The following is a 23,860-nucleotide window of genomic DNA, read 5'->3' on the forward strand; positions in this document are numbered from 1 at the left end:
GATAAGCAAATGAATAAATTTATTTAAGTCAACTAAAGATTATTTTGCTTTTTGCTTTTCGCTTTGGGCAAAGTATTGCCAAGACAACTCTACAGACGCGGGTAGTTTGAATCTATAAGCAATAATACTTTATAAGTACAATTGACATTACAAGTCATTATTTTATACAAAATTAACACAATATTTGCTTAATATTGCCCGTTATAAAAATATCAACATTATCAGATAACTTCAGAGTCTCATAAAATAAGAGTAAATTGATTATATTGTAGAGTTTCTCTACTATTTTCGGTATCATTTTAACTTTGTTTGACAATTTTTTTTCGAGCGAAAACCTTTTCAATATAACCATCGGGATATTCAGTTGTTTCTTCTACTGCACATCTAAATGCAAGTAAAACAGGTCCAACTAGAAGAGTCAAATTAACGAGCCAAAAAAAGAGTAGAGCAGAAAAATCAGAAGAAACACGAAGAATGTAAGGAGTTCTTGAATGGAAAGATGAACCAATATGAGTAAATTGTGCACTTGAAGCAGCTCCGGCAAAAAATGCACTCAATTTTGTCATCTCTTGATGCGAACAGCAAATCAGGTGATAAATAGCGAATAAATAAAATGGTAAATAATAAAATAAATATAAAATCATTTGAATCTTTGCAAAAGGTGCTAAAGTCGATGAAACCAGATAGGGTTCAATTTGTTTGCCATAAATTTTACATAGCCAAATAGGACTATCCAAAACAGCAAGACCACGTAAAATTGCTATGAAACAGCTCAAAGTAAATATGAAACACAGAGACATATCCAATGGTCGCTTCCATATCGAGGTTTTAACTTCTATTTCGATTGCTTGGTTTTTTGTTGATTTCGATGATTTCAAGACACGATAAGCAATGTAACACGGTAAAATTATGTAAGGCAAGTACATAAGAATTCCCCAGCCTGGTCCAGTTTTACCAATCATGATACCTAGCAGCAAAACTAGGCTATTATTTACCCAGGAGCCAAGCCAGTAACATAAAATATCGATGAAATCATTACTAGAAAAAAAAGAAACGAGAAAAAACAAAGTGAGTAAAATAACACCAAAAAAGGACAGAAACAGACCGTGAAAGCATAGCATAACAAGCTTTGTGGAGAGTTACCAGATTTTTTTCATACAACAATTACTAAACAAAACAACCATCTCAGATATCAATATAGCAGGTAAACCATTAAATTCAAAGGTTTACTTTATAAATGATTGACAGAAAATGTTAATAATATTGAAGGAATCAAATTAACTGAGTTTGTGCTTTCAAATTTATAAACTGTAAAAGTGTCTACAAAAAACTGTAACAGTTGACTATTGATGAATGTAAAGTTGGTGAAAAAACAAGACTCGCTTCATCTTTTTGATTTAATTAGAGGTTTGTTTCTTGAAAAAGCAACTGAAATCAACTTTAAAATTTTAAAATGAACAATTAGATTAGGTGCACAGAGCTTCTGATTGACAACCTCTTTTGAATCAAGTGAGTTTGATTTAGCAATAAATTGTAGATTGTATTAGTTGAGCCTTAAGAGTAGACTTGTATGCAACCTTGTAATTGATGAATTGTTAGAAAGATTACAATGGTTAACAGAGAATAATAATTACCTCGTTGTAATAGCAGCAACGATCATCAAGGCTAAAGCATAGGCCACAATACCATTCCAATGGCAAATCATTGCACCAAAGGAAGATCTGAGATGAGGTTCAACATGTTTTAGAAATGAATTTGTAAAACCTGATATCAAACCTTCCAATTCCAAGGCGATAATGAGACTTGATACACTGATGAAACAAATTAAAGCGAAAGCTAAAGGAAAAAAGCATAAAAAATTGGTTAAAATTGCGATAAATATTTTGATAAATCGATTTACATGATACTTACTGTAAAAAAGGTATTCATTGTTTTTATGCAATGAATGTTTTGTACACTTAACAATTAAAGAGAAAATCAAAATTCCAATAATGTGACATAGAAAAACAATTAACAGAGGTTGAGTTAGTCCAGTTTTCTCGATGAAACGATTCAACAGATAGGATATTGGAATGGCTGAAGTTGAAATGAGGAAAACTTTGGTGGCAACAGAGACTGACATCATGTCATTGATGACACTGAAAGTGATCCAGGCAGAGTAGTCAAGTTGACCTGTAAGTCAATAATTAACGGGTTTGATGAAGAGATTTGAATATATTAAACGATGACCAAGGCATAATTGGTTACATAAGTGCACAGTTTAGATTAGAATGGAAAAAGTTATCCCTGCAATTTGTATCCGTATTACACTTTTCCCAAGTTAAAGGCGAGATCCAAGAGGAAATGTGGTTGGTTGTGTTGCTAATTGTTTGAATAGCTTGTGAGAGAGGAGAAAGATGAATAGGAGAGGGAGAAGGAGAGGTAGATGAGAAGATAGATAGAGTGAGAATATATTGATAAAAATAGACTGAATAATAGACTGAAAAGATAATCAACTTGATTTAATTTGTAGCACATGAACAAAAAATAGAGCTGTTGGAGATTCCTTTATTCTTATGGTGAAATTGTGGTAACTTGTGGCTTCCCAATAATTATGATGGATACTGTGTCACAAATCAAAAGTGTCAATAAATAAAAGTCTATTAAATTTTAATACTAAACCATGAAAAGGTTATTCTGAGGGAATGCTTTTGAAATAATTATGAAAACGGTAGCCACACTTTTGAGTAATCATAACAAAGTGGCGACTAGAAAACAGGTTTTAATGGCTACTATGGCAAGATGAGAAAACAAAGCTTAACATGAGAAAACGGGTAATTTCACTTTGAGTTACTCTGGATTGAAGTTTTCATGAAATGGAAACGACTTTGTCGTTTACCGGAAATTATGTATGTTGATAAAATACAACCAATAAATGAAAGAATCAATATGACAAGAATAGAAAGCCAAATGACTATTAAACTTGCTCGGCTTACATTTACATGGTATCTTGGCAAGTCGGCTTCTGGTGTGCCATTTGATATCCCAATTTGATCCATTTAAGTGATTTGTCAAGATGAAGAGTTGATCAGATTTTTTCACGATATTAAGTCAACAAACGAATCCATCGAATCCTTTGACACATTTTCCAGCAACAAAACTGGAGAAATAAAAAATGTTGAAGTCATATAAGTTAATTGTGTTTAGCAATCTCTCAATTTTTCGCTTTAAAGCAATTTTGGACAAAAGTTAATGTTAAAACGAAAATGATTGAATTGTTGAATTTTTTACGTTTACATCCATACTTACCGAGATAACTTTCATTGATTGATAAACTTGAATTCTGTCGTGTTTATCATAATCAAGATAACATTTATAATTGTGTTTGAATGTTACTATCTGAATGGATGAGCTGGTTCATGTATTTGAATTAATATAACAATTTTAAGACTAAATCACACACTATTCGATGGAGTTAACTTTAACGTTAACAAACAGAACATGCTTAACAGCTGATTCACAAGTAAACAGACAACTTAAAAACTCCTGTGTGTATTAGTGTTTTAACAATCCTTTTTGGATTAATAGTTTATTAAATTTATCGAAATTTTTTTACTAATCTTAATGTTTGTTCTGCATCTGTGATATACATTGATAATCTTCGATATGAAACATTCCAAACTTCTGAGGTCCATCTATTTGTCAAACAACATTTGAATTGTGTGTCACATTTCGCTGCTCATGGCATAGTGAAACCATAAATAGTTATGATATATTTTTTAATTACCCTGTTGCTTCAGATCATAATAATAACTCTTCTATTTTTAATTGGGGTTTTCTTAATCTTGGCCCTGATTACACGATCCGTTTGTCTTTCTCCAGCCATCAAAGGATCCTTATTCAAAGATGGGAACTTGTCCAACAGTGATCTTACTGTCTCTAGAGTTATCAATAACTATAAAAGATTGAAAGAAAGATTGCCTCCAATAAACAATTATTTTAAAAGCAATCTGTTGATTTCTAAGAATGTTGATGCACTTATTGAGGATATCATCGACTTGGTTTTCCGTGATTACATTTATGAATGGTACAACGATTTGGCTCAAAATGATACCGAGGATCTTGATGTCAAATTGAAAAATGAAATTTGGACAATGCTCTCTAGGTTATTGGCGATTTGCCGTCAGTTTGATGATGTTTCCTTTCTGACTAAAGATCTAGTCACAATCATGCAATCTCACATCAGCAAGATATCTTCAATCCTTTCAAAACAAGATTCCTATGATCTGTATAATCATCTGTCATCCGAAGCGGAAGAAATTGAATATCTCAACAAAGTTTCATATATGCTTCTTGTTTTACTTTTGCCTGCTCGTTATGCAAAAAGCCAGCCATTGGTTAACCTACTGAAAGAAATTCTTGGTATCCATGTTTTACACAACCTTATTGAGATGCTCTCAGATCCTGATTACATTAATCAAAAGATTGTTGAATATATCAAGGGTTACCTGGACGAAAGTGAGCGCCATCGTAAAACTTACGCATATGCAAAATCTTACGAGGACTTTGTTGAAATCATTAAAAGTTGCGTGTCTATTGAAGATCTCAAGAAAATACGCTATCGAATCGTTTCGGAAATAATGCAGGCTACAGCATTAGAAAATTTAAAAAGACAAAAGCTTATGGACAAAGAAGCAAGGCCAAGTCAATGTACTTCTTTAGCGAAAGGAGACTTATTACTCAATCGTGATTTGAAACGTTATATTAATAACCTACAATATGCAAAAAATTTGTGCTCAAAAAGGATTAACCAGCTGATTATGTATGCTTATCCGTCAATTTCACAGACAAATATCAACCCAGAAAGTGTCCTCGTTGTGGATGGGTTGAGTTATCCAAAGCCTTTGAAGAAAAAGATTTTAGCCTTTGATATAATAATCAAATCTGATTTGTGTAGGAGTTTTTTACGCCGCTTTTTGCAAAATTCATTGGGAAATTCAACTGACATACCTGAACGAACTTCTAAATATCTTGTGCTCTTTTGGGAATCAGTCGAAGAGATGAGGAATCAAAAAGGAGTAAAACAATATCAAATCGCCAATGAACTTCTTAAACATTCTTATTTTCTTAATTCTCTCAACATTCACATAAAATTGGGGAAAAATGACCGCAAAGGAATGGAAGCATTTGTGAGAGGAGACAAAGGACCGGAATCATTTTATGAAGCACAGCAAGCAGTTTATTCAGTTTTGATTAATCGTTACTATCCTTTATTCATTGTCAGCAAAGAATATGATGAAATGATTGAAACTCACAACGAAACGGATCTTTTTGGACAAATCAAGTGCGAAGAAAATGATGAAAGCAATAGTCAACTATCATCTCTTGAGTTATCAATTGCATATGATGGTCAACAATCCCAACGTAACTCTCGATCATCAGTAATAGATGAACATATATGCCAAGCTCGTTGTAAACTGAAAGCCTTAAATAAGAAAATTGATGGTAAACAACAAGCTTTAGATGCTATCAAAGAATCTGGACACGAATCCAATCCTAAATTAGCAGAGTTGCTCATGAAAGAGATTCAAGATTTAAGGGAGGAAATGTTTGAATTGGAAAACCATATCGTTTGGTCTGACAACTGGTTGGATAATCTTGACAAGTGGCGAGCTGAACTTCACAATATTCAACTAGAGACTCAGCAAAGCACTTCTCCTTTGGTAATCATCATAATTAGTTCTAAAGATGCTAAAGTGGAAAAATCAAGCGCTGATGGCTGGATAATTGCACGAACAATTGCTGATTTTATTGAGCTAAAACGTAAACTAGTCAGAATAAACTCAAATCTCAAACGAATTGAAATACTCAGATTGAAAAACGTGGCACCTACAAATGTAAATTTGATTAACCGAGCAAAGGTGAATCTCCAGCTATTTCTAGATCAAATTTTCAGAGATGAAAATTGTGTCAAATCGGAAGAAGTTTATCTTTTCTTTTGTCCAAGTTCTGGTAATCTCAGAGTTCCATTATCTTTCTCAAAGCAATTTAATTTTTGGAATCTTCCGTTTGCATCATTTTTTGGTATTAACAATCCTGATGGATCTGAAGCAAGTTCAAATAAAGGAAACAATGGTGATAGCAGCGATGAAGATGTTGATGATCAATCCTTATTTGACGATGAGTTGGAATCAAAGGATGATAACATTGCTGAACCTCTTTATAACCTTTTAACTGAAATATTTGAACTTAAAGGAGCAATGGGCTTCCTTCGGCGTACTTTAATCATATTTGTCCATACAACATATGGACAGACCATTAATAAGCAACTCAGAGAGACCGTTTCTTGGACATTTTCCGAATCAATGCTGCATTATTATCTATCTAATTTAAAACTTGCCATGTGGCCTGACGGTAAATTAGCTCAGTCAAGAGAACCTTCAAATGAGGCAACTCGGCGAAAGAATCAATTCGAAGCCAAAAGACTTCTAATCGATAATGTTCCAGATATACTCAGTAACTTATTTGGCCAACAAAATTGCCGCAAAGGGCTAATTAAATTATTCGATTTTATTCAAGATCAAAATCTCAATAAGCAGCTTCTATACGAAATTCTCGAAGCCTTCCTTTTACAGTTCGTACCTCAAGCGAAAGAGACAATTTGAAACTGCTATTTCCTCGCAATAGGAAAATATTATCAAGTGTGAAATACAGTTCCTTAACTAGTAAATACATAATTTTATACGGATCTTATTACATTATTTATCAATAATTTGTTATTGTAATTTTGCTAGATATAATCAAGAATCTATTGAAAATAGAATTACTTGATCGTGATTGCCTTGAAAATTTTTATCAAAGAATTAAAATTATATTTATTTCAAAAAATCGATTCAATTTATTCACGGCTAAGCAATTTTGAATGAACAACTTGGAATAAGCAGTTAATGATAACCTCAATGTTAACCATTGAATAAAACTTTCTCTTCGTTCTGCTAATTATTCCAATGAAAATATACTGATCTTAAAATAATTGTTAATGAAGTGACTCAAGTGCTGACCAAATTAATCATTGAAATTATACCTGTTTTGGATTCTATGAATATTTTACCAAATAAGGATTTTTATGTTTTATTTTCATTCTTGAATAAAATTAGATTTCATAAATTTTCACCAACATTGAGGTAAAATCAAGAAACACTGATACAAAATATGTAAATAAAATTGTAAGTTTTGAAATAATTGATTTCTAGTTCGTTATAATATGTTATTAATAATATGTATGTCAAGAGTGAACATTGGGCTAAACATATTTTAATGGTTAGCTTGAAATTAATGAGGACATGAAATTAATAGGTCGTTTTAAAATTGAAGTCACCCATTAATGAACAACAGTTGAGAGGTAAACTAGAGTTTATGAAATATTGTTAATAACAGTGGACATTGAAGATAAAAAAATATCGCAAATTCTTTGCATTTTATCTTAACCATGGTAACTGATTGGCCGGGAAATGTCAACACAAAGGTAAAGTTGGAATAAAGATAAACAGAGTGAGATTGAAGTCGATAGACTCGGAAGTAAGACTAAAAAATAACAAGAAAAAAGGTGGAGATGGACTCGCAAGAAATATTGAATAAAGATTGGTCCAAACAAAACTGATTCACCTGCAATAAACTGTTGATATTTTAAATGTGATTGAACCTTTGAACGTTTTCTTATTTTGCCCAACTCACTTTCTTGTTTCATTCACGATATCACCAAAGGTAGGAAGGATTTAACTCCCATTTACCCGATTTTTTGCCTTGCTCATTCTCAATATTACCTATTATTGATGGTTATTTTATTTAACTTCAATTCATTCACATCCAATTGTCAGACCTAAACACTTTGCATCTTATTAGCCATTGTTATCCAGATATTTCAATATTTGTTAAACTGATCAAGCCTTCAATTAACATCAATCCTTCAGGTTGTCAAGTGTTATTCAACCGATTCAGTTGCTGTCAAAAGTAACTCAAGTTTGATTATAAATTGTCGAGTTTATCACATTTGGTTGGTTCAATTATTTGCAAATGGGTTGTGGAGCGGCAAAGGCCACACAAACAACAGATGGGCCTCAAAATATTACAAATGAAAAAAACAAAATACTGGATTCAGTTGCTCAGGAAGATCATAAAAGTCTTGCAGATCGACCGCCAACTCCAGGTAAGTCTTAATGTTTGAAGATAATTTTATCGATCTAAATATGACTTGTGTGTTGACTTGACTTTTAGTGCCTAAACCTGTAGCATTTGAGATTCCAATTGATCCAGTAGTGGCTGATGGCGCTGAAGATGAGTCCATAGTCAAGAAACATCCACCTAAACGGTTGGCTCGATTAGAAGAGCAAAGAGCCTCGATTCCGACTGTTGATGACATTAAAGAGAAACAAGCAGAAGCTGAAAAAAGAAGACAAGAAATTATCGAAGAGAAGATTAATAAAGCTCGAGCTGTTCAGGCAAAAATTCAAGGAGAAAAGGTAATTATTGATATTTCTATTATTCCGTTATTGTTGTGACACCAACCGACCTTTTGTTTGATCCAATAGACGAGTCAGAAGAGCAGTACCAGTGATGACACAACAGGATCTAATAACAACAATACCACTGCGACCAGCGAGGAGATGAAAAACAAACTGAATGGTGAATCAAATGAGACCAGTAAAGACAAGGAATCAGCTGAAATTAAGACGACCACTGATGATAAAATAAGTAATGATACTCGAACTGATGATAAAAGTGAAAGCAATGAAAAGGATGAAAGCAAAAGTGTTGAATCCAAGACTGATGGCAAGTCAGGTGATAAAGTAAGCGTCCAAACTACCAATAAGACGGAGTCAACATTAAGTTAAATTTGCTTCATTGATTTGTTTTATTAGCCTAAATTTAATTTCAGTGTACAGCCAAATATTGATTAAATTTCATTCCTTTCCGATCATTTACATTCAATTCTGATAAAATATTGAAAGAATCTCGAGTTAAAAATGAAATAAACAATACTTCCATTCTGTATTTCACCTTAACTTGAACCTTTTTTTACATAAATTTGCGTCCACCTAATGATGCATTGAAATGATTTAAATGTAATAGACGCTTTCAAATCTATTTGTAGCTTAATAATAAAAGTTAATTGAAGATTCAAGCTTCTGATGATCATCTTTTGATCGCAATTTAATTCAACTATAAACCAGCTTTTAACTGAATCAATAACATCATTTTGGTTTTGCTTTTTACCTCTTTCCTAGAAACTTAAGCCATTAAGGTTCTCCTCTTCATTGATTTATTTTTTTTTGGTTAATCATTTATTGTTTTCCTTGAAATTAAGACTGCCTTTTGAAATCAATCTACCTGTTTGTCGTTGATTAATTTAGGCTAAACAGGTATCTAGACCAGAGTGAGAGACAATTGAAAGATTCAAATTTTATTTAAAAAGACAGCGAGCATAAAAATATGAAAAAAGACACATTCGAGAATTAACAAGCCTTTTGATTGATTTCTCGACACATCATTAGCATTTGAATCGATTTTTAATATCATCAACTGAACGATATCTTATCAACATAAATATATAATATTATAATACATTTGATTGTAAGAAATCCATTTTGATTGAGTCAACTTTCTTCTCACTCTCAGTTCATCATTCACTAGCCGTTTCCTCGAAATGGCAAAAAATAATACAAATCAATAGATCAACAAAAGACTCTTAAACCTGAATTGATCTGTAGCAAGAAATTTTCCCAACATTTACATGGAAACAATCAGACTATGATAAATATAATTCATAGACATATTATTTAAAGATATACAAGATATAAATACATTCCTTGAATCAAATTGAAAACTGTATATTGTGCCGTTGTACAGCAATACAGGGTTCAATAAAGTTGATAAAAGTAAAATTTCCAATCAAAGTAATTGATTATTGTGACTCAATTACAGTTGCTCATTACAATTCAATGTTTTACATGAATTTAGATGTGCAGTAGACGGAGCAATCAAATATCCTGACGATTATATTGAAAGCCTTTGAAATTGTCAACAAAGTTGAAACAATATCGAGAACAGTAAAGGAACTCTACAATATAATCAATTTAAACTACTCTTATTTATGAAACTCTGAAGTTATCTAATAATGTTGATATGTTTTATAACAAGAAATATTATAATAAACGGATATTGTTTTTAGCAGATGATCCAACTGTTGACACTCAAACAGTGGAAGATTATGAGAGTCAGTGAGAAATTTCATTCTGAAAGAGTCTCATGGAAAACATAGAGACGATTATACAGTTTCGGACCTAAAAACTGTTAGATTTTTTAATGCTGCATAATCGTTATAAGATTTTTAATGTTTATTTTTGAGAAAACAATAAATGAATGTTACATGAATGTGCGATCAGAGCATTCAAAATATAAAACTGTTTTCTTCTTGCTTTAGAGGCCATTTAAAGCCGATTACCGTTCTCTCATTAAGTTTAGTTTAAATTTTAGAGGGTTTGAAGAATTAAAAATGGTATAAATTCAATATTATTTATGAATTTGGTTGTCAATGTGCTTAGACCCAAAATGATAAAAATTCAACTAAAAGTTCAGAAAAGATGAAACCAAGTTAGATGAACGATGAATTAGGAGCGCCATCTCTTGAATCAACTAAAATTTCGATAATTTTCATTTTCTAAGGCTGATTGCAATTAAGATCTGAGCAATAATTGGATTTTTGTCTTAGATTTAGAATTCCCTGTATTCAATGAATCTTCAGATTCATTTTTGCTTCGAGACTCTGTTTACTTCAGTTAATATAAACTTAAAATCTTTTTCAGTCAATTTCACAGAGGTTATGTTTTAAATCAGGTTCAATTTATTAAATAGTCCTCATGAAATTGTAAAAGAAGATCAAAATGATATTCATAAATATTCAGGAGCGAAATGGAACAATAATTGTGATTTTATTAGCAGTAGATCGGAAGATATTTAATTTTGAATTAATCGTAGATCAAGGAATAGAGAAGATTTGTTACCGTATTATAGCACTTGTGGTGCTAGTAGTAAGAGACTCTATCTTTGCAGCTTAAATAATTACCAATTTTGGTAAATTGATTAAATTTGTTAATTTTAATTGGAAAAAGAAAGAGAAAAGAAAGAAGCTCTTACTACTAGCACCACAAGTGCTGTTATACGGCAATTAATCTTATTTTCATTAATAGCAGTCTCTTCTTCTTTGCTCTTCGATGTAGATGACAGTTTTTTTGTAATTGACTGTAATTGATTTTTCTTTAAAAAAGTGATTGATTTCACCATATAAATACCTGGACTTCTACCATTGACTAGTGATTAAAAAGTCTTATTGTGTCTCCTCCTCAGTGACCAAAAATAGGATCTTACCTTTTAATTTTTAATCAACTAGTTTTAATTATATTTCCAAAATTCAGTGCAGCATAAGCCTGATACTCTCAACTTTTCGGGTCAAATAGTCAAATAGAGGTAAAAAGCAAAGGGAAAACTATGAAGGATGACTCAAGTGACAATCAGCCATTTGAAAAAGAACAGGTGTATCAATGGATAACACAATTGACAAATATGGATACTCGTGAAAACGCTCTTCTTGAACTTGGTAAAAAACGGGAAATTGTACCTGATCTGGCCAATTTGCTATGGCATTCATTTGGTGCCATTGCTGCTTTACTTCAAGAGATTGTTAGTGTTTATCCAGCTCTCAACCCAGCAACTTTGTCTCCCCACCAATCAAACCGTGTTTGCAATGCTCTTGCACTACTCCAGTGTGTCGCTTCCCATCAAGAAACTCGAAGTGAATTTCTGGCTGCAAATATACCATTATTTTTATATCCATTCTTGCAATCAACGTCAACATCTAAAACTCGACCGTTTGAATATTTACGTTTAACAAGCCTTGGTGTGATTGGAGCTTTGGTTAAAACAGATGAACAACAGGTGATCAGTTTCTTGTTGGCTACAGAGATAATTCCACTTTGCTTGAGAATTATGGAAAATGGAAGTGACCTTAGCAAGACTGTGGCCACATTTATTTTACAAAAGATACTCTTGGATGAAACGGGTCTTAATTATATCTGTCAAACATATGATCGTTTCTCTCATGTTGCTATGATATTGGGTAAAATGATCGCTTCATTGGTTAAAGAGTCTTCCCCACGGCTTTTGAAACATGTGCTTCGCTGCTATTTGCGTTTAAGTGATAATCCAAGAGCTCGAGAGGCTTTACGTAATTGTTTACCAATACCTTTAAGAGATGAAACTTTCGCCCCTATTCTAGATGCTGATAAAGCTAGTCGACAATGGTTGATTCAATTGCTCAAAAATTTAGAGCAAGGAGCTGAGCAATGAATGATAAATTAAGAATTTTCCAGATTCTCATAGAAACCAGGGTCAAAATTTGCATATCAAATGCCAATACCACTTGCTAATTACATTTCGTAATGTTTTCTCATTCTGTCTGGATGACAGTTTCCATTGTTATCAATGGTAACTTACCAAACGAACAAACATAGACGATATTTCTCTGTGATAATTTGTTAATTAACTTCTCAAAGGTAGCCCTATTCAAATGGATTTAAGTCAGAGTTAATTTCAAATGAGCTATTTTGTTTAATCAGTGGTATTTCTTCACGGTGGTATCACGTCTTTTTTATTCATCATCAAATGTGTTTTATCACCTTTACACTCTTTTTTTATTAAATGCCGAACATATGAATATTAACAGTTTTCCTTTTCTCTTAAACGATTAACTAAATTTATTTATAACTTGTACTTCTATTTAACCTGCTGTGTGAAACTATTCATGAAAGATTCATTCAAAATTTTCACAAATTTCGATGAGATAAACTTCAGCTAATTGTACCTTTAAATTGTTTGAATCCTATTCGGAAAGAAAAGATTGAATAAATTTCCGACAGAATCAGTTTCTCACAATCATTAAATTATATTTCTGTTTTTTTATATAATTTTGTTTATCTTTTTTTAATAATCAAACTTTCTTTGTTCCAATTTTAGTCATTAGAAGTTCACTGAGGAACTTTAAGATTGACAGGTTTATCAAATTAGTTAGCATTTCATATCACAGGGACTTCAAAAAGAACAGAAGAAAATTTTTTAAATAATTTATAGAGGTTTCTTTGCTTGATAATGGTGAAGAGTTAATCTCTTGCTTCTTGATTTGTGGCTTTAAATAAAATCCTACTACTGGTTAAACTGTAATTAAGGAGATTAAATTCCTTTTGCAGCATATCCAACCGTTTTTCCGTTAATTTCAAAGTTTGCGATAATTTGTCTTCAGTCATCAAATTCGTCGAATTAACTGAACGAGCACTCAAAGCTTGGTTCATTTCCATTTTAATTTTCTCGTTAACTGAAGCAAACCACTGTAGAGTATCAAAGTCATAGTGTTGGTCTAGAAGTTTAAGGATATAAGCAACTCCCATTGGAAATCCATCGTCAGTAAAAGCGGCTCCGGTTTTGTTTTTCCTGGTCATCTTTTCTTTACTAATAATACTGTTTTCAACATAATTTAATGTTAATGCTGGTAAAATCACGTAGAACTTTTTCAAATGGAAATTGTCTTTTCCTTTTAAAGTTTCTTGGAATACTTGGACTAGAAGATTATAATAATCGGTGGCTTCAGAGAAGTTGCGACTCAATGTTTGTAAAATGTGATCCAAATTTTGGGCCGATTTCAAGCACTCACTTCCGAACCCATCTTCGAGAACCATTGATTTAAATGAAATAGTGTTTAGCTCTTCCAAATCAGGAACAAAGCTCACTGAAGATGAGCTACAGTGAAGGGCACCACTTCTAAGCATACGTACAAAACCAAGAGCATTTCCAATTTCGGTGATTAAAAGACGAAAACGATCAAGAAGTGTGTAACCCTCAGGAGTTAATCCCAATTTACGAATTCCTTTGACAAGATTTTCTGCTCTTTCGTAGGGAAACCTTCCATCTTTTGACTGGCGAAAATGTTTCAGATCTTTTATCAATCTCGATTTGAGTGGATCTTCGTATAAAAATTGTGAAAAAGAGTATAATTTTCGTTTGAGAAATTGGTATGTAAAATTGACAGCTGTGTTGATTATACCAAAACCATGAGTTTGAATTGAATTGGCAACATGGCGAATCAGTAAAACATTGAGATGCATGTTTTCAGAGGATTTTTCAATAAACATTTGATTATTTAAATTGTAAAGGTAACGAGAGACAAATATATGGATATTCCGGGTAACCTCCAAAACATCAAGTCCTTGCTCTAATGTTTGAGTTGGCAATTGACTCTCCAAAAGCTCTAATCGGTATTTATGGCGAGCCAAGTTCAACATAGTTTCGTATGTTTTACACTCGTGAAGGGCATTGGTAGTATTATTGTAGGCCATTTCGTTTAAATATTGTTCAACGTGCTCCTTAATTGAGATCATTCGAGTTAAAATTCTAAGTGGTTCACAGGAAATAATAACAGATAGATTGGGCGATGGATTCTTGAATGGATTGTTGGCATCGTTGGTCGTACTTTCAATCAAACTGTTTCCAGCAACTTCTCTTCTTAATTGTTCTTCCATTAAGCTGCACAATTTTTCCAAATAATTAGCTTTGAAGTGGTAATAAATTTCTGTCTCCAAATCTTTCAATAAGCCGTCTCTTCTTTTTTCATCATATAAAAAGCCGTTTTCCACCATAGGCACAAATTCAGCAAAGGATTGGAAAAAATAACGAAGTTCAAAAATATTGTTAAGCTCATGATTTATGGAATGGTTAAAATAATTTCCAATCAAAGAACGGTTGAAAAAGATGAATTCACAACTGGTCCAATCTTGCAGTCTTTTGAAAATTAAACAGTAACTTCGTATTCGTTTGAAACCAGAATATACTTTGGCCAGTTCGTTTTCGTTCATTGATTGATTGGCTATAGAGAAGCATAGAGAGGCCAAAATTTGTCTCTCTAAGGTCAATATCGGTCCATGAATACAATTTGAACCCAAAATGATTGCAGATAAAACATCCAATTTTTTCTCGGAATATTTTTTAACTTCACTAATTAGGCGTTTTTTACATGAAGTCAATGCTCCAAGTATGAGATATGAATAATACTGAGTTGAGCGAGCCAATATTTGAAGAATTTCTCCTTTTCTTCGCAAAAACGAAAGTTCAATGCCTTTAAGAATCGCTGTTAATTTACAGACAGCAATTAGATCTGATTTACAGAGTGACTTCTTGGCGTAATTATGTTGATAAATATGGTTTTTACCAATTGATGAGCATTGAAGAGCTAAATCAAGTCCTTCTTCGATTACTTTGATTTGTTTATGAAGAATCTCGATGAAGTCATTTGTTGTTTCTTCAATTTCACTCAATAAATCATCGAACTTTAACATCCATAGGTTAACTTTGATGTTTAAAGATTTCACTTTTTCGGTCAGGTCAATTTTAAGAGTGCTTTCTCGTGTCTGTTTGAAATATTCAATCATTTTCTTATCAACTCTCGACTTAAGAAGCTGTTTGTTAAGAAATTTATCTGGAAAAATAGTGCAGTTCCCTTTTAGGTGGATATATAAAGCGTTAATCTTTTTCTGTGAATCGAAAACCATCTTGATAAGTTTTCTGTCTTCTCGTTTTGAAGTACGAACATAAATAGCCAACAAAGCATTGATTGCCAACCATTTTTTATCATCCTTAATCGGATTAGTATTTCCTTCATGGAATTGCACAGCATTTTTGATATACAAAGCTAGATGATCACATATTATCAATTGATCTGGTGATGATTCAGAAGATGTACTTTTGATGGCATCAATAATTTGACTAAATAAGTTTCCATCAATGATTTCTTTCTCAATTTGAACAGTTAACGAGTGAAGAACTTTCATTTTTTGATGATCATAAGCTTGAAGTTGGAAATCATCATATTTTGCGATGACAATTTCAAAAGTTCTTTTGAAATTGATGAAATCTTTTCTTAATGATGTTTGACTACACAAAATTTCTTCGATGTTAACAATTGTCACAGCTAGTTGTCCTAGATGTTGGAATAAAGCGTCAAAGCGTACATCATTCACTTCTATGCCGGATCTGCTATTTACCTTCTTACCATTATTCCTGAAAATTTAAAAATAATCGATTATAATCAATACAGATTAATTTGATAAAAATATTCTGAAAAACATTCTATTTACCTTGTGAAAAGCTCTTGCATTTGAATAGCTAAATTGTGGACAACTTCACGACATCGTTTGATAAAACAGAGAAGCTTGAAAAGGGTAGGTAATAGCTTAGACATCGAGAAAAGCTCATCACCGGCTTCATCATTACTTTCTTTCGCTTTTGTGGTGTCATTTTTCCAGTCAGCTTTCTTTTTATCTTCTCCGTATAAAGCAATGATATGAATGAAATCTTTCAAACCAATCTGAGACAGATTATTCATTTCATGGCACAAAGATGAAAGAACTAGTAAAACACGGTTCAATTCCATATTACCACAGGTACGAAGAATATCGACAAACTCAGTCCTTTCATGGACAGTCTCGTCAAGGCCTGGATTAAAGTATGATCCATAAACTATCGAACTGTATGTATATTGTAAATTTACTTTGTGAAGTTCTTCTAATTTACTGTCAAATTCATTTAGAAATGAACCATATTTGAGTAGAACTGAGTCAGTTAACTCATCTAGAGAAAAGAGAAATATAGTTTGTGGTTAGTGTTCAATCATCAACTGTAAATGGACATTAAAACAGATGACAAGAATAGAAAAATTACTACACTGATACTCACTAATTAAAGACCCAAGAACTTCTTTGGCAGCCATTATTAATCTATATTTTAAACAATTTCAACAAGTATTAAAACAAGTAGGCGTTTATACAAATTTTGGACACAGAACGGATAGTGAAAAAGGTGCTTGATGTTCCAAGTCAAAACATCCGAAAAATGACAGGAAACACGTTTATAATCTTAAATAGACCACCATAATTGCAAGAATGTTCACATCTTAAAATAATACTGTCAAATTGGAACCAGAAAAAAATATTCAATCATTCAATCAAGTAAACAATGTTTACTTTTTGAGAAAAATACATAATTGCAGCGAGACCTGTCGGCAAAAAACATAATGTAATTTATGACTCATCTGGATGCTTATAGTTTTTTCATTGAATTTTATTATCATAATAGATTATGAATTTCTGTAATAGTTGGCTACATAATTATTTAACGGGCATAGCTTGAAATCACAAAACTAAACTTATTATTCAAAGAAGCAATTTTACTAGTACAAAGAACGAAAGAGTAAGAACAAATAGACATTGGTCAATTTCATTTTAATTAAATACCAAACAAATAATAGATTTAGCCTCATTAATAAATCAACTACCGTATTGATGCGTATCGTAGCACCGGGCTTAATAATGAGAATGTTACTGTCAAACCTCCGATAATGTCACACTCTCAAAATGTCACAGAGTCATGGTAACGAAATTAAACAATTTAATTTAATTCAGTTTTTTAATTAAATAAATTTTGCAAGGACTTCAATAATGGTTTTAATTGGGTATATTATACGAATTGCCCAATTAAACATCAAAAATCTCAAAATTAAATTAAAAATTAACTTTTTTTGTTAAATAAAATTCGTATAAAGGCTATTCCACCTAGAAATTATGTAAAAATAGCCAAAACGCTAATCCCACGAAGTGACATTATTGGAGGTTTGACAGTACTCTTAAAGGCACAATTTTGTGACAATAGAGGCGCCTTTTAATAATAAGCAATGATCTTCGCGCATTTGCAGTGGCTCAAAAGGCGCTTATATGATGGCGTACTTTTTTATAAGCGCGGCGCCACGATACGCGTCAATACGGTAATTCTTTGGTGGATTTTTTAGCAAAAAAAGACTACAAGATTCATTGATTCATGAACCACGGCAAATTAGAGTCAACATACATGATCAAAGTTTCAGGCATTACAGATGTATGTAGAGGTAGATATGCCAAGGAGATAATCTGAATCGCTCTTAATTCAAAAAATTTTTGATGAAAATATTGAATAAATAGTTGATCGTTCTGGACTTAATCTAATTTCCCTTTACTTTAACTTGTAAATTTAATTCAAAACAAACCATTTTCTCTAGATGAAATTTGAAGTTTTACCAAAGAGTAATAGTAACTCTTTGAGTTTTACTGTAATCTATTTTAAATGTCGATAGTATTGAAAGAAGAATCGATAAATATTGATGAAAGAGTGACAATATAATTGATCATTACAGGATTTATAAACGTAAGGATATTTTACTCTAGTGAAATGTAAATTAATTATTTTAATGCGTCCGAGAAAGTTTGTGGCCAAAGGATCGAGATACATTATCCTAAAATTGAGTTCACCCATGATATACCAGTAAATGGTACTTTCTTGGTGTGGTGAATAATAAAAGATGTTATCAAGAAGACCCATTGAGAATCCATTAAATAGACTCTTAAATAGGGAAAAATATGCAGAGAATTCATAAGGATATGACAAATAACTAGAGTAAAGCTACTAAGCCTGAGCATGTAATGAAGTAAACTCAACCATCTCAATCTTTTAGAGCCACTAATGATGTAATAAACTATCCCAATGACAACCAACGTCAGCTGAATAATCATTGACATTACAGTTGAGTAAAATAAAAACCTGAAATATTACTTGTAGTAAATGAGTAAATCCGGCAATTGCATACGCATAGCTGTTACAGTATAAAAAGGCCGATTTCAGGGAAAAAGGCAAGATGAAAAAATTTCATACCATTTATGCAATTCATTTATCTTGAAAACCAACTTCATGACTCTCACAAAATCTCACTCGACTCACATTTCTTGTTTGCTTCACTTTGCTGCTATTTGTTGACTCACTCATGTTGATTTGCCAATACTCCTTACATTTTCTTATGAAATCGCCAGGTTTATTGGATGAATTGTGTTTCATCATCTGAATTCATGAAGAATATGTTTCACTTCTAATCAACACTATAGAGACTTCGTTTAAAAACAAATATTTCTTTTTTAGTAGACTATTTCATCATCAACATCTCTTGACAACGTTACCTACCCTTTTGCTTTCTTCTTTTGACTCTTATTCTGTTGTTGTTTGTATTTATCAATCCTTTAAAGTTGAATTACTTTCTATTTCTAATTTAATGGTTACTTTATCCTGTAAATATATCACATCATCATCTACACACTATAAAACAACTACCATCGACCACTAAAAACAACCAAGTAACACAAGAAAATTGGACCGGAGTCACAGTGACACGAGATTTATACAACGGAGACTTTTTTTAATGCTGATTGTTATCACCATTCCTGACGTTATTAGTGTGTATTCATCATTATAGTTTCAACTAGTGATAGTTAATCAACTAACTATGGGCCCTCAAAGGAAAAAGAGACGTGATGAAATGGATGATGCAAGTTGCAGTCGAGATGGTTACTCTTCTGATTCCAATTTTGATTCTTCTGAGGCCTCTGGATCAGATACCAGTAAAACTCAATATGCTAAAGTGAATCGTGTTGTTATGGATAAAAATAGCGACGAGTATCGTAAAAAGAGACAGCGAAACAACATTGCTGTTAAAAAATCCAGACACAAGTCAAAGGTAAAGACTATACAAACCTTGGAGAGGGTCAATTCATTGAAGGCCGAGAATGAAGAGCTTCAACAAAAGATTGTCATCCTATCGAAAGAATTGGCCTTATTGAAACAACTGTTTATGGCTCATGCTAAGAATGCTCATGGAGCCGATTTAAATGAGAGTGATCTTAAAGAATGTTTCTCCACCGAAACCTACAAAGAATTAACCAACAACACCAGCAGCTAAAAATAATTGTTTGAACACAAAGCTTACCATTGCTCTGGACACAAAACATCACTCAAAGCATATACCCATTTCATGGAATTTTATTGTATTGTTGATAATGTTATGATCATTTCTCTATGGTTGCTGGCTTTGCATGTAAAATTTAGATTTCTGGAATATCTACGTTACTTCATTGTCGTGTTTTGATTTGCTTACAAAACTCATGGAAATATTTCCAAATGTTTATTTTACAGAATTAATATACTTCTGTGATGGAAGTTCTCCTCGATCTCCTTTTTTCGTCATCATTCAAAGATCATTTTCTTTCCCCTTTTATCAATGTAATTTGTTTGATTGATATTTTTTGGTTCTTCAATTGCTTTCAATGATTGTGATTTATTTTTTTCTGCTATATTATGCAATTCATATTAGTGTTACCACACTTCACTGAAAATTATCTTGTGGATAATATGATTCAAAAATTGTAGATAATGTACACCAACTTTTGCTCATATAGATAATCAAAACATTTTGTTGTTTGCATGATTGATTTTTGTCAATATGTAACATTAAAAATCTTATAAACTTAATCCTATTGTCTCCATTATTGCAATCGCGATTAAATCTCAAATAGGATCTAGATGAGTAATAATTGATAATCTATGATACACAATGCTGAGCATCTTGTACCATCATGACATCTAGCTTATTAGAAGAAAATTCAATTTTTAATTAAAAATACAATTACAGTTTCGCGATCATTCAAAGAATCATTTGGACTTAAACTTTCGTTGGAGATAATCAAATACTTGTTCCCTACTCTGGCTTTAAACAAGGATTGAAACACAATTGCCATACCCGAGAAGGTTGACCAGAATTGAGCTTTTTGGATTCCAGACCAGCGATGAAACTCTTAACATATGTTTGAAAGTAAAATCAACTAAATCTCTTTGCCACATTGACGCAGCAATCAATTGTATTACTAAATCGATGAAAATTAAGGAAAAATCAGTTGATTACGATTGTTTATCCAAAATTAGCTATAGCTTGAAATTTCAAAATAAACCATCAGATAGCTGATTTTGTCTCAATTTTATCCTTCCATCTGGAACTGAGACTTTGACTTGAGTATCAGTTAATCCTAGTTCATTTGCCAGCATATTTCACTCTCGTCCAACCATATATTGATTAGTCCTGACAATTTTTTCCAGAATTTCCAATCGAAATGCACTAAAAATGGTCGAACTCTTTGCTTCTCTTTTTTTATTTAAACCTGTGAAGAGAAATGACGACGGGGTTACTGGTTAAATTGACTTTATTTTAACAGGCTTGGTTATAACTTTAGTTTAATAATACATTAGATGGTTATGTTAAAGATGATTTAGTTGACTAGTTAGATCTCAGACAATGAGTTCTTAACTGTTAAGTGTTGACTATTTGAGTGAGTTAAATGCATGATTTACCTAGGTTTAAATACTTAGAAATTATCAAATTGGTATTTCGAAAATCTAATCTAAAATCTACCAACGTCTTATTGACGCAAATTAGTATAATTATATTATTGCATTTACGTCAATAGACGATTTATTGTTTTACATCTGCCGGTCGCTTTTCGGAACAGTCCCTGTTTTGTTTCCACCAGTTGATATCTTTCCCATCCACCAACCAATTCCTGGCTTCTAATCCTGTTGGAACTTGTCCATACGTTTTAATTAGGTTGTAATAATTCACATACAAGCGCAGCATGAATCTTGTCTCCTTTTCATGATTAGCTCCATCCATTGGTCCTAGATTGGCTTTGTAAGTTTCGGAGTTGGGAAAGTAGAATTTGATTAGAGGCGTCAGTGGAACTCTCTCAGGGCCGTACAATTCTTGAAGGCTGATGAAGTCAGTGTTAGCATTGAGAAAGGTACCATAATCTAGCCAAAGTTTATTGAGTGACTCGGCGATGTCTCCAAAGAAAACAACTCTTCGATTAGTGCAACAAGTAAGGATGTTGTCTTGAATTTCACTGAATTCTGTTGTTTCAGTATTACCTTGGATACCAGTAATTGGAGTTTTAAAGTCTCGCAAGTCATTTAATTTAGTGGCAGCGCAATAAAGAGTACAAACACCGTGTGAACCTCCAAAATATCCTGTGATTATCGTCAGGATCGGTTTACCATTGTGTGTTTCACCAATGAAGTTAATAGCGATGGTTTCTTTTAAATCATCTTCTGGACCGACTGGTTTAAGGTGATCAAGTAATGACCTGTCGAATGTACCTAACATTGTCCACCAAACTCTGTTTAAATTAAGTGTTTTTCTTTTCATCAATTGAATCCTGGCTTTTCTCGAGAGGTGGATGCCAGTAGGTTTTGGTTTAGGTGTTTGAACTTGATTTGGTTTAACTAGGGTTTTTTGAATAAATTTACAATTTTTGACCCTATGATCAGGTTTACCACACGCGGCACAATGATGACAGTCGATCTTTAGGTGGTCGGTACTGAAACAGATTGTACAATGGCTGGACGGTAATCTCTTAACACCAGTGGTAGCCTTTTCCAAAACTTCTCTCAAGCGCTTTTCACCCTTCTCTAGCTGTTCTTGGTTTGTTGCTGAAACAGTTACTTTGACAAATCTTCGCTCTTTGAGTTGGGTACAAGTGATATTGAAGGTGGTCCAGGTTAAACGGTTGTCCTTGGGTGTACCATCAGGCTTAAAGAAAGTCCAAATTTCATTTGACAGGAATAAGAAATATGAACATACGGAAAATGTTAAACATTGTAGAGGTTGGGCCGGTCTATGATATTTTGTAGGTTGGTCTAACAGCTTTCTAGAGGATGGAAACTAAAAAAGAAAATATAAGTAAAGAGAAATATGAATTAATATAAAGAACTAAGAGGAATTTCTTCTAATGGTTGTCGCCGTGTTTTGATCTTCTTTGTTCTGATCTTCGGTTTTTCTTTCGTTGATTTCCTTCGATAAAGTTGTGGTGTCTGATCAATAACTGATACAATAACAGGTCTTTTCCTGGTCAGGACAACTGTGATGACTTGTTGAATTATAAAGATGATGATTAGAAAGACCAAGAATCCGAAAGTTAGTGAAATTGCATATTCTTTTAGAATGTCAAGATAACTTTTTGATTGATTTGGAAGATTTTGTTGTTGTTTAATTAGACTTTCTAGATATTTTACGTTTATTGGAGTCAAATCTAGCTGATAAGGTTCGTAAGGCATAATTTGCAGGTTTATCAAATTTGTCCAAGGCGATATTGGTTCAGTATGATAAGTAGAAACAGCGGATACCGTATAAGGTTGATTCGCTAAGGTAAAATTGATGGATCTGGAAATCTTTAGAATTTGATCAGGACATGTATTATTGATTTTAAACAGAGTGATATTATGACCTCTGCAATAGATGTAGAAGTTATCATCAACTATTTTGACTTGTGGTTGTTTTACAACTGCATTGCTGGCTTGGACACAACTATGAACCTCCCAAAGATGAATTTTAGGTGTTGTACATAATCCAGGAATAATGAAGTGAAGTTTTGAATTTTCCATTTCACTTTCTGATAATTCACAGGTGGCAAAATCTGTTTCATTAATCATGAAGTATTTGGGACCTCGATAAGTTTTGATGCACATTTCCGAATTATTTTTTGTTAGAAGAGTAAAAGGATCTGCTTTAACTATTCGCATTTTCGGGTCAATTACTTCTATGGTGAATTTAAACCTGATGTTGTAATCAGAATTATTTAATTTTGTCGAAGAGCATTGAACTTTCTCAATTGTCTTAATGATTTATTGTTTTACACCTGTTAAAATTAAAGGTAAATTTATTATTTATGCTATATAATTAATTGCAACTAGTAAAAAGCGGAAAGAAGAAAACTTACTTTTAATGAAATCCCGAGTAAATCTTGAATTCCGAAAGATGTCAATTTACAATTTACATTTCCATGAAAACATTGATCAAATTTTGTTGTAAAATCATGATTGCTTC

At 32.4% G+C, this 23,860-nt stretch overlaps 6 protein-coding genes across 9 annotated transcripts; 4 read left to right on the top strand and 2 right to left on the bottom strand.

The window, feature by feature from the left end:
• Positions 1–2: 2 nt before the first annotated feature.
• On the bottom strand, positions 3–3,498 carry LOC107371487 (transmembrane 6 superfamily member 1). Of its 3 annotated transcripts, none has more exons than XM_015939581.3 (5): positions 3,289–3,498; positions 2,976–3,139; positions 1,912–2,377; positions 1,635–1,836; positions 3–1,038 (listed from the first exon to the last, which is right to left on the bottom strand). In XM_015939581.3, exons 3-5 carry the CDS (start codon positions 2,123–2,125, stop codon positions 300–302), a joined length of 1,155 nt encoding a protein of 384 aa, XP_015795067.1. In that variant the 5' UTR covers positions 2,126–2,377; positions 2,976–3,139; positions 3,289–3,498; the 3' UTR covers positions 3–299. The 3 variants fall into 3 exon arrangements, with proteins under 3 accessions (XP_015795067.1, XP_015795066.1, XP_089123501.1); XM_015939580.3 differs by having other exon boundaries at positions 1,912–2,603; positions 3,289–3,430; XM_089267375.1 differs by lacking the exons at positions 2,976–3,139; positions 3,289–3,498 and having other exon boundaries at positions 1,912–2,953.
• Positions 3,487–6,867, top strand: LOC107371486 (sorting nexin-25-like). Its single transcript, XM_015939579.3, has one exon. It carries the CDS (start codon positions 3,747–3,749, stop codon positions 6,642–6,644), a length of 2,898 nt encoding a protein of 965 aa, XP_015795065.1. The 5' UTR covers positions 3,487–3,746; the 3' UTR covers positions 6,645–6,867.
• Positions 6,868–7,547: 680 nt separating this feature from the next.
• Positions 7,548–9,030, top strand: LOC107371488 (uncharacterized). 2 transcript variants are annotated; one of them, XM_015939584.3, is made up of 4 exons: positions 7,548–7,743; positions 7,950–8,185; positions 8,254–8,498; positions 8,568–9,030. In XM_015939584.3, the coding sequence occupies exons 2-4, from the start codon at positions 8,053–8,055 to the stop codon at positions 8,868–8,870; spliced, it is 681 nt and encodes a 226-aa protein (XP_015795070.1). In that variant the 5' UTR covers positions 7,548–7,743; positions 7,950–8,052; the 3' UTR covers positions 8,871–9,030. The 2 variants fall into 2 exon arrangements, with proteins under 2 accessions (XP_015795070.1, XP_015795069.1); XM_015939583.3 differs by lacking the exon at positions 7,548–7,743 and having other exon boundaries at positions 7,849–8,185.
• A 2,208-nt stretch (positions 9,031–11,238) lies between these two features.
• Positions 11,239–12,992, top strand: LOC107371581 (CCR4-NOT transcription complex subunit 9). The gene has a single exon (XM_015939708.3). It carries the CDS (start codon positions 11,524–11,526, stop codon positions 12,379–12,381), a length of 858 nt encoding a protein of 285 aa, XP_015795194.1. The 5' UTR covers positions 11,239–11,523; the 3' UTR covers positions 12,382–12,992.
• SWIP (strumpellin and WASH-interacting protein) lies at positions 12,970–17,103 on the bottom strand. The gene is made up of 3 exons (XM_015939707.3): positions 16,813–17,103; positions 16,215–16,707; positions 12,970–16,137 (listed from the first exon to the last, which is right to left on the bottom strand). Exons 1-3 carry the CDS (start codon positions 16,844–16,846, stop codon positions 13,191–13,193), a joined length of 3,474 nt encoding a protein of 1,157 aa, XP_015795193.1. The 5' UTR covers positions 16,847–17,103; the 3' UTR covers positions 12,970–13,190.
• A 1,826-nt stretch (positions 17,104–18,929) lies between these two features.
• LOC107371266 (CCAAT/enhancer-binding protein gamma) lies at positions 18,930–20,460 on the top strand. Its single transcript, XM_015939298.3, has one exon. The coding sequence runs from the start codon at positions 19,439–19,441 to the stop codon at positions 19,889–19,891; it is 453 nt and encodes a 150-aa protein (XP_015794784.1). The 5' UTR covers positions 18,930–19,438; the 3' UTR covers positions 19,892–20,460.
• Positions 20,461–23,860: the final 3,400 nt, after the last annotated feature.

This window comes from Tetranychus urticae, chromosome 2 (genome assembly GCF_039701765.1).
Source record: "Tetranychus urticae isolate SD_2017Ah chromosome 2, NJAU_TeUrti_SD_1.0, whole genome shotgun sequence".
NCBI classification, from domain to species: domain Eukaryota; kingdom Metazoa; phylum Arthropoda; class Arachnida; order Trombidiformes; family Tetranychidae; genus Tetranychus; species Tetranychus urticae.